Here is an 11,193-nt window from a genome sequence, read left to right on the forward strand (position 1 = left end):
TTCCGCTTCAGGAGGAGCCCCTGACGTCACTGTCCATAAATATCAGGGACTATTTCTCGAGCAGAATCCCCTGTCAGAGCGTCGGCAAAACTATAGCCAGAGATTCCGCTCCTAGTGGGAGCTACAGTGGCACTATCTACAGGCGGTGGCGCTATCTACAGGGGGGTTATGGGTGGTACTATATTCCGTTCCTGCTCCCTGGACAGAGCGTCGGCAATGCTCTGGCCGGGGATTCCCATGCCAGGTGATGCCGGAAGGTGGATACGGCACCACCCGGCGTTCATCCGGCTACAGTGAATTAAGATAGGATACAGGGCCGGACCTCCCTGGTAGCCGGACCCAAAAATGCTGCAGGTAACATTTTTGGATCTGGCTCCTGCACAGGTCCACCACCGTATGGCGCCACAACTTGTGCCAGAACAGATCCCATAGAAAGTTATCTACAGGGGGCATGGGCGACACTACCTACAGGGGGCTGTGCGGCATTATCTACAAGGGGCACCGTGGCATTATCTACAGATGCCACTGAGGCATTATCTACATGCCGGTGTGTGGCACTATATACAGATAGCAGGGTGGCACTATCTACAGAGGGTACAGTGGCTTTATCTACAGGGGGAACCATAGCATTATCTACAGAAAGCACTGCTGCATTATCTACAGTGTGTGTGGCATTATCTACAGAGGGCACTATGGTATTATCTGCACATGAAATTCATACATTTTTAAAATGGACAGTGAAAAACAGATACAAAAAAGGTCATAATCGGTAGTCAAAAACAGAAAAACATGAACATGGAATGGATACAAAACAGATGCAAAACGGCTGTCAAAAATGGACCGAGATGGATGTTTTTAACGGCCAACGCCGGGACCCTGTTGTGTGAATAGAAACAACAGCAATCCCAGTGCAGTGTGGGGTGGGTAGAACATGCGGGTGGGATTAGGTAGCTGTAAAGGCGCCAAAAACTGGCACCTATCTGAAGTTAGGGCTAGTGTTTGGCATCTTTGCAGGTTCACAAGGCTGCTTCAAAGATCTGAGCTGAGGTGAGTGGACAGCCTTCTGGGCTCTCCCTCTTGGCCCCGGCCTCAGCGCTGCACTGAATATGTCACATGTGACAGTACAATCTTTTTCCTTTCCACGGCACCGCTCTACAATGGAGTGCTGACCATTTCTTGGATTACAGTAATTACAATGTGTGTGTCAGACTTGAGTGTAGCGCCAAGGCCGGAGCAGAGAAGAAGAGCCCTGACATGCCAGGATCATGTCAGAATTTTTATGAAATGACAAGTACGCAACATGTATCTAATCTATCATGTATCTAATCTATCACAAACTATGCACCACTTTGATAAAATTGGCACATTTTCAGACCCTAGACCACCTTTTTGGTGGACCATTGTGGTAAAAACTGATGGTAAAAACTGATGACAACTAATGACAACCAATAACAACTGATGGTTTTGTAGTTAAAAATTGTGAAAAAGCCTCATGACAACTGATACATTTTTGTATCAGATTTGTATCAGTTTTAGTCACAGACAAAAAAACTGATGCTGATGCAACTGATATATGTGAACGCAGGCGTACATCTCTGAACAGGTGGAAAAATGAGCTGAAATAACTGCTTTTGTTGCTGTGCACTTTTCATTGGTGACACAGCCTCAGAACTGGAAACTGGGGAAAGAGACCGTGGTATTGTTTGGGGTCTGGATTGCCAACTGATGCAAGGATGGTGACTATGCTTTGATTTCCTTTTTCTACGTCACGGGAGGTCTGATGCAACACATCTAAGGGACTACTTGTGGTAAGGAGAAAATCTGCATCCTGGCACAATACACTACCAGGACCTGTAACAGTGGCATTCCCCATTTGTCGGCTAACAGCTAAGTACGAAAATAAAGGTGGCTGATGAAAGCTGTCATGCCTAGCTACAAGGAATTCTCTACCAAAGTGTCCTGGTTGATCACATTTCCAGCTTCGCTGGGAACTATCCTTCAGGTTCCTTGCTACTCAGGGTCGTGACATCCTCGGATGATGACTTACCTGCCATTTTGTCATCTCTACCCGCAGCTCCCTCAAGGATTGCCTAAAACATTTGATTAAATACTTGAAGGCAGTTCTGTTTGTGTCAGTTACAACATGGGGAGTGTTATTGTGACTGCTCGCCAACTGGACAGATACATATATTTTATTTTTCCCTTTGCAATTCCAAAGCTTCCTCAACTATGTCTATTAGGGTAGCTGATAGAGGCTACACGAAAGTAGAACCAAGTGCCTGTTTGATGAATGATTATGGAACCCGGCTACAAAATTATCCTAAAGCAGCCTGTTAGCAGCACAACCCTTCTGGTCTTTCTGGTCTAGTTCCGTAGACTCTGTAATCCAGATGAGAACGGCTGGAGACTCTCACCCTCCTTCTGAGCACGAGTATAAAACATTTTGCACAGGTCAGTTGCTGTGGCAATGTCCCCATACAAGGCCTCTAGTCTGTGTATGATGACTACTAGGGTTGACTGTTTCTTGGTGAACATCCCCTTCTACGGAGTTCAAGGCCAGGTCTGCCTTATATGCCTTTGGGACCTGACACAACAATGCCACACTTTGTAGATTTACAACCCATTCTGTGAGCAGCATATTTTTACCGTCAAACTTGTGAACATTGGCCATTGCTGCCCCATAAGCATGATATAGGTGTGTTGAGTACTAATTTGGTTGTCCATGTTTGTGCCTGTGTCTTATCCTGACAACTACTCTAAATGTAACTCTCCTTCTGCTTGTGCCTCTGCGAGTCACTGTGGGGCCACCCACTATCATGGTAGAATATGTCGTGATGGGTCCTTGCAATGGCTAGCCACTACCTTTTTCCCAGATCCACTCAGAGGACACTGGTGGCAAGATAAGTGACCTACTTGTAGGTCCCACAAAAAATCTGACTGAGACCCTACAGTATACCGCCCCTTAATTCCAAGTTTGACTAAGACTCTACAGTATACTGCCCCTTAATACCAACCGGAAGGACACTTTTCCTATGCAGGCGCAGAACAATCTGTCCCTATATCTTAGGCCTCATTTATACGAGCGTGTGCGTTTTGCGCATGCAAAAAAATGCAGCATTTTGCGTGCGCAAAAGGCACTTGACAGCTCCGTGTGTCTTCAGTGTATGATGCGCGGCTGCGTGATTTTCGCGCAGCCGCCATCATAGAGATGAGGCTAGTCGACGTCAGTCACTGTCCAGGGTGCTGAAAGAGTTAACTGATTGGCAGTAACTCTTTCAGCACCCTCGACAGTGAATTCCGATCACAATATACAGCAACCTGTGAATAAAAAAAAGACGTTCATACTTACCAAAAACTTCCTGCTTCCTCCAGTCCGGTCTCCCGGCCGTTGCCTTGGTGACGCGTCCCTCTCTTGACATCCGGCCCCACCTCCCTGGATGACGCGGCAGTCCATGTGACCGCTGCAGCCTGTGATTGGCTGCAGCCTGTGCTTGGCCTGTGATTGGCTGCAGCTGTGGCTTGGACTGAATTGTCATCCCGGGAGGTCAGACTGAGGGAAGAAGCCGGGAGTTATCGGTAAGTCAGAACTTCTTTTTTTTTTTTACACGTTCATGTATATTGTGATCGGAAGTCACTGTCCAGGGTGCTGAACCAGTTTAACTCTTTCAGCACCCTGGACAGTGACTGTCTCCTGATGTCGCGTACCGGAAAATGTTTTGCCGGGTTCGGTCAAAACTAGTTCGGCCGAACCCGGTGAAGTTCGGTTCGCTCATCTCTAAGACACTCCGTTTGGATGTTTGTAAACAGAAAAGCACGTGGTGCTTTTCTGTTTACATTCAGACTTTGACAGCTCTTGCGCGAATCACGCAGTTCGCACGGAAGTGCTTCCGTGCGACCTTCGTGGTTTTCACGCACCCTTTGACTTCAATGGGTGCGTGATGCGCGAAAAACGCAGAAATTTAGAACATGCCGTGAGTTTTTTTCAGCGCACTCACGCTGAGCAAAACTCACGGACTGTCTGCATGCCCCCATAGACTTGTATAGGTCTGTGCGACCCGCGTGAAAAGCACGCGCGTTGCACGGACGTATATCACGTTCGTGTAAATGAGGCCTTATAGTCAAGAACTTAGGGATTCCCACACACTATAGTAAGCCACAAATCAATAATACTTCCAGGGAGAAGCCAATTTTCTCACTGTGTTACCAGGTGCACCTTATCATTAAAAATGACGCTTCACCAACTGCAACTGGCTCCAGAGGCACCGCATTCCTATAATTCCTCCCCTTTCAGTCCACCAGCACCACTAATGTTAAATGCAGACAAGACACACACAGAGGGGACAGACAGGGGAAACAGATGAGGGGCATACAAACCATATTACTATAGGCAGCAGGCCCACAAGGGAACATTTATATTCATATACGGCATATCCCCTTACAAAGGGCCTGAAAGAGACAGTGACCTGCGAAAGGAAATAGTTTGCCAAAAGTGTTTGTTTAACTTTTTTTATCTAACATTTAAGAGAGTTTCACTTTTAGTCTTGTTTCCATTATGCTTGTCCTTCCTTATATATACCACTGTTTGAACAGTTGTGTTCAGTAAAATATCTTATTCAACAGTTATTTGGTCTGTGATTGTGTTTCTTTTAAAGGGGAAACCGCTCAAGAAATCCCACCTTACAGACTGTAACCAGTTAATTATATGCACCGGAGAGAAAGACAGACAGATGTGCTAAAGTTGTCTTTTTATATTTCAATATATGACTGCCTGATCATAATAACTTTGATCTCTGTGAATATATAACTTCTTTACATGAGTCTCTGCAAATGCTCGGAAAAAAAAATCTTCCGTGTGCATACCAGAAGGGGAAGGGATTTTCCTTTGCTGTGTTTTGTTTTTTTATGAAACCAGAAGTGGGAAAGAAAAACAGAGTAATTTCCGTCAGTTCCAAACAACATTTGCAAACCATGAGAAGAACATCTCTGAGCTGCATATTCTTTGCTATATCCAGTGGCCTAAGTAGATGGAGTAAGTACCCGGATTTATTGCTCATATCCTGATAATTGTCTCTGATGATTATGTGAGACGTGGCAGATATATAAATGTGTGTATAGACCACAACCATAAATTTCTTTGAAGCGATGTTACGTTAAGTTAAGTTCAGTAAATTAACTCTTTCCTGACTGGTTTCGTATAGCCAATATAACTTTGTACCAAAATATTCTTGAAAATTTTATGGATTAAAAGGGTATTACAGTTTCAGGAAATAAAGTTTACGGCTTGTATGATAAAAAGGTATACAACTTCACAATATACTTTCTTAATACATTTTTTACTCTTTTTAACGATTTCTGCTTGTAGTCACTTAATGAGAACCTTTATTGTTTACTTCCAAGGGATAAATATCTGGTTACAGTACAATTAGCAGAACTTTGTCTTGGAACAAGTCGTGCACTTGTGATCATCACATGACCAGGTAAGATTCTCATCCTCGGGAAGTAAACAATGAAGGTTTCTATTGGATGACTGCAAGCACAGACCTTGAACACTGTGAGGTATGGATGAAGAAAGTATATTGGAAAATTGTATAACTTTTCATTATGCAAAGAATAACCTTAATTTGCTGAAACTGGACAACCCTTTTAATAGCAGACTTTATGTTCACCAATCTTGAATGTTTCTTAGTTACAATATTTGTTTTCTTCAAGGATTTAACGCTCTTCTAAAACTACAGAGATGTCTAGGATGTGGATTGAGCCAGTAGTTGCAGGAGCTCAGATCGCCACCTCATTCTATGACACCGCACTACTTATGGTGGTAAGAAATCATTACAACTCATCAATCAACAGCCAAGAGTCTCCCACCAATTCTAGTAAGGAAGACATGTTACAGAAAGCCATCTCAAACTTCTACATCATTTACAATGTCATCATGGGATTAACACCTCTATTGTCTGCATATGTCCTAGCAAAAATTGGAGACAAGACAAGCAGAAAGGTCACAATATGTGTGCCATTGCTCGGCTACCTCATATCAAGAATGTTTTTGTTATTTGTCATCATCTGGGAATGGCCAGTCGAAGTGATGTTTGGCTCCGCAGCACTGAATGGTTTAACTGGCTGGTTCACAACCTATTGGGCTGGTGTTATGGCTTGGGCTTCCTTATGCTCTTCTGAAAGAAGACGATCTCGTCAACTTATTATTATTGAAATGGTGTATGGGTTAGCGGGATTTGCAGGCAGTTTGGTATCAGGACATTTATTTGTGTTTTTACATATAACAAGCCGTCAAGGAGTGATCCTTATGTGTTGTAGCATCGGTTGCTATGCATTTTGTGTCATATACTGCATTTTTGTTTTGAAGACACCAGAAGAACATTATAATTCAGAGATCGCCAGTCTTTTAAAAGAATCTAGAAACACGACAATACAAGCACATGCAACAGAAAATTCAGTACTTGGAGTGCCATCTAAACTCATCCTTATTACAATGTTTGTCAGTGCTATCCTGTTCAATGTTGCTTACACAGCAAGTGACGATGTAGTCAATGTGTTTGTACTAAAGAAGCCACTGAATTGGGGTCCTGTAGATATTGGCTATGGTAATGCTGCAGCCTACATGACCTTCATCACCAGCTTCCTAGGAGTTTTAATTTTTTCCAGATTTACAGGTGATCTGGGATTGATTGTCATTGGAATAATTTCATTTGGTTCTGGACTTCTGATAATGGCTTTTGTGCGCTCAACAAATATGTATTACATTGGTAAGTATATGTTTTATATAATTAGTAGTGCATGAATTTACAAAACGCAGCTAGATTTCCATACCTTTTTAGTTTTCATTTTTTTAAGCCACAGTAATAACACATATAGACTGAACTGTATACTGGGTAATGTAATAATCACATTTCACCTGCTATTTTGTAAGTAAAAGTATTTCTAGATAGCAAGACCTTAATAATGTACCGTGGACAATTCTTGCTCTATATATACTAACACACTGATTAATAGGGTATATGGAATGGGGTTGTCCTCAGAGACAAATTATAGGAAGGGCACATGGAGCATGTGCCATGGGTTCTCCACCATTTCAGGGATCAAGGGAACCCCCAACATCTACTCTCTCATATGGTCGTTCTGTGATCCTATCCAGCAAAGAGACACCCACGCTGGATCAGCATTATTTAAAACTCCCATAGGCTTAAGTAGAGAGGTTCCCATCCATTCACGGGCAGCTCAGGAGGGGATCGGAGTCCCAGAGGAAGAATGGGGGAACCCATTAACCTTAACTTTGGACACTTGGACATTTTTAAACACCAGATGGGTTTTGACTCATTGCTTGTTAAAGCATTATGAATTTATATGCTACACTATTCTTCTAAAATATTTTTGGTATAACGATCATTTCAAACATATTTTTCAGCTCGAACAGTGATGATCTTCTCAGTAATCCCTACACCAACCATCAGATCAATGATATCTAAGCAAATTCAAGGATCCTCATATGGTGAGATTTTACACATTTTCAATGAATGCTAAACAAAAGGAAAAATTATGGTTACAATGGAGCAAATAGGTATGGTATAATGAAAAAAGGAAACATCGTGTGCTGTGCAATAATTTTTTTCCCTGTGAATTGTTTTTATTTTTATTTAGCTCCTATGCTATTAGGGTATGTTCACACGCACTAATTACGGACGTAATTCGGGCGTTTTTGCCCCGAATTACGTCCGAAAATAGCGCCTCAATAGCGCTGACAAACATCTGCCCATTGAAAGCAATGGGCAGACGTTTGTCTGTTCACACGAGGCGTAATTTACGCGCCGCTGTCAAATGACGGCGCGTAAATAGACGCCCGCGTCAAAGAAGTGGCCTGTCACTTCTTTGGCCGTAATTGGAGCCGTTATTCATTGACTCCAATGAATAGCAGCGCCAATTACGTCCGTAATGGACGCGGCGTTCAAGCGTCTGCACATGCCGTTACGGCTGAAATTACGGGGATGTTTTCAGGCTGAAACATCCCCGTAATTTCAGCCGTTACGGAAGCCCTCGTGTGAACATACCCTTATTATGTAGAGCTGTTCATAGATTATTTGATAATAGTTAGCTGAGAATTGATACGGTTCAAAAATGACAGTTTCATTAAGTCTATTCTATTTATGTACTACAGTTTACACTTAGCTACAAATAGACATTGGGGCCATACTACTTGTTCTCAACTTTACGTCTTGTCATAGGTTAAAGACCCTTTTACATAGGCCATTGATTGGGTGATTGAGTGTTAGTACGAATTGTCGTTCCCAATCATTGCCCTGTGTATAGGGCAGCGATCTGCCGACAAATTAGCAAATGCTTGTTTGTCGGTTGATTGGATATTTTATGCAGACTAATAAATGGTTGCAAAAATCTTTTGCTATCTCTTTTTAGGTACAGTGTTTGTTGCACTACAGTTGGCGATAGAAATTGTAGCAGTGAGCTCTTCTGCAGGATTCAACAAGCTGTATCAAGCCACATTAGATTGGTACAGTGGATTCTGTTTTCTTGTGTTTAGTGCCCTGGCATTCATCAGCATTATTCCCGTTGGGTACGTAGATTACATTAAATCATACATAACTATGTATAACTATAAACATAACTATAGAGCCATTATACCTGAATGACATCTGATTATTTAATACATCTTATATTTAAAAATGTAAGGGTACAGGGTACATAGGCAATTATATTTATGACTACAACAGAAATATGAAATATAGTTTTATATATATATATATATATATATATATATATATATATATATATATATATATGTGAGCAAGCTTTAAAGGAAACCTGGCAGCTCTTCTGCCATGGTTTTTCTTTTTTAGCACATACTTGCATTCCCCTTCATGTAATACTTCTGGAGCATGTTTTTATAGAAATCTTTTCTGGTCATTTGATGGACACTCTTTACCAGACAGAGCTGTGATAACTCTACTGTAACCTGTGTGTCCGCCACATGACCAGGATAGATTTTTCTATTAAATGACGACAAGCATAGATCTTGAAAACCATGAGCATTTGTTACAAAACGTGATTTATTTATAGTTTTTAATTGCCATACATTTGCTTTTTTAGTATTGCGGCATGCCATGATTGGTCCAGAAGAGATCAACAGAATGTTGCAGCGATTTCAGACCCACAATAAGGTTTTTGATAAATACTGAAACATCCCTCATCTTTATCTATACCAACAGCCTAAAGACTACGCACAACTAGAGAAATGCTGTCATCCACTATGTACAACTAGAGAAATGCTGTCATCCACTATGAACAACTAAAGCAATGTTGTCACCCACTAGACATTAGAGTCAGTAAAGGTTCTGTGTGCACAGGCATTGTAGTCTCCCATGGTCTTAGGCCTCATTCACATTTGTGTGTGTTGGCCTCATATGCTTTCCATATGGATTATGTGTAGAATAGAGAACCAAGGTTAAACGGTGTTCACATCTCTGATATTCTGCATGGACATTTCCTGAATGCATTGCTTATTTTTTTAATACACTGCATATTCTATCGAATGCCAGTTAATGTTTTGTATTTTCTTACAGAAGCATGTTTTCAGTGCCTCTAGAAGGCAATAAGTTGCGTTATGCGACACCCGTAAAGAACAGTACTCACTGCAATATGGTGAGAAATACAATTCCGTATTGCACACCGAAATTGATGCTGGTGTAAATGAGGCTGATACTGTAGCAATATGCTCCATTATTTGAGGGTTTAAGCTTTAGTGGCTCTAAGAAGAAAAAAAAAAGACAGAATTAAAATTTCTATACCTCCGTATGACAATAGAAGCAGACGGAGGCACAATGACACCCCAAAGACACAAATGGCTATGTACAACTTGAAGATTTTATGGAGCCGTAATATAGTCATGTGCATAAGTCAGAGATGTAGATACAGGGAGTGCAGAGGTAGCAGTTGTCCCTGGCGCCTGACGAGGCCCAAAAGCCATTCTGCCACATGAGAAGACACCAATATCATAAATGGCACATGGTAAGTGAGAGGGCTCTATTAGATTTTGTATTGGTACCCAGAAGCATCAAGTTACACCTCGTCCCTACATAAGAAGTAGGTAATCTGACAATAGTTCAGCTCATAGATTGCTTTGTCGAGTTTTCCATCTGTTAGGCCGGATTCACACGAGCGTGTTTGGTCCGTGATACACGGACCGTATGCTGGCAGTATTTCCTGGACCGAACACACTGCAGGGAGCCGGGCTCGTAGCGTCATAGTTATCTATGACGCTAGGTGTCACTGCCTCGCTGCAGGAAAACTGTCCCGTACTGAAAACATGATTACAGTACGGGATAGTTTTTCCACAGCGAGGCAGGGACTCCTAGCGTCATAGATAACTATGATGCTAGGGGCCCAGCTACCTGAAGTGCGTACGGTCCGGGAAATACTGCCAGTATACGGTCTGTATGTCACGAACCAAACACGCTCGTGTGAATCCGGCCTTAGTTTCGGGAAGAATATTAAAAATAAATTGTATAAATTCTTTTCTTTTTCTTGCTGTGGTCCTGGTATTAATATCTTGAGACTATATGAAAGGTCCAGATTAATTGGCAATGCCTTTGAATTTTCAATTTTTTCTTGTATTTCACTGAGGTACTGTACATGATGGATACTTTTGTATTATTCAAAAAAATTACAAACAACACAAAATTTTACTTATTTTCTTTATTCAAAAGTATAAACCTTTTTTTATTCGGTCCTTGAGATGCTTGACTGTATGTATAGTGCATTTAGAAAGTATTCAGACACCGTCACTTTTCCCACATTTTCTTAGATTGCAGCCTTATTCTAAAATATATAATACTCATCAATCTACTTACAATATCCCATAAAGACAGAAAAATCAGGTTTGTAGAATTTTTTACAATAATTGAAAATAAACGAATGAAAAAATGTATTTACATTTACATAAGTATTTAGACTCTGCTATGAATCTCAAAATTAAGCTCAGCTGCATCTTGTTTCTGTTGATCATGCTTGAGATGACCACTTGTGGTAAATTCAATTAATGGGACATGATTTAGAAAGGCACACACCGGTCCATATAATGTCCCACAGTTTACAGTGCAATTCAGATCAAAAACAAAGCCAGAAAGTCAATGAAATTTTCTGTGTCACGGCACAGATCTCGGGAGG

The 11,193-nt window shown here is 41.5% G+C and overlaps 1 protein-coding gene across 1 annotated transcript; it reads left to right on the forward strand.

Moving 5' to 3' along the window:
• Positions 1-5,715: 5,715 nt before the first annotated feature.
• Positions 5,716-10,215, forward strand: LOC142742071 (solute carrier family 46 member 2-like). The gene is made up of 4 exons (XM_075851490.1): positions 5,716-6,764; positions 7,424-7,507; positions 8,428-8,584; positions 9,118-10,215. Exons 1-4 carry the CDS (start codon positions 5,738-5,740, stop codon positions 9,185-9,187), a joined length of 1,338 nt encoding a protein of 445 aa, XP_075707605.1. The 5' UTR covers positions 5,716-5,737; the 3' UTR covers positions 9,188-10,215.
• Positions 10,216-11,193: the final 978 nt, after the last annotated feature.

Source organism: Rhinoderma darwinii, chromosome 1 (assembly GCF_050947455.1).
Source record: "Rhinoderma darwinii isolate aRhiDar2 chromosome 1, aRhiDar2.hap1, whole genome shotgun sequence".
Lineage (NCBI taxonomy): Eukaryota > Metazoa > Chordata > Amphibia > Anura > Rhinodermatidae > Rhinoderma > Rhinoderma darwinii.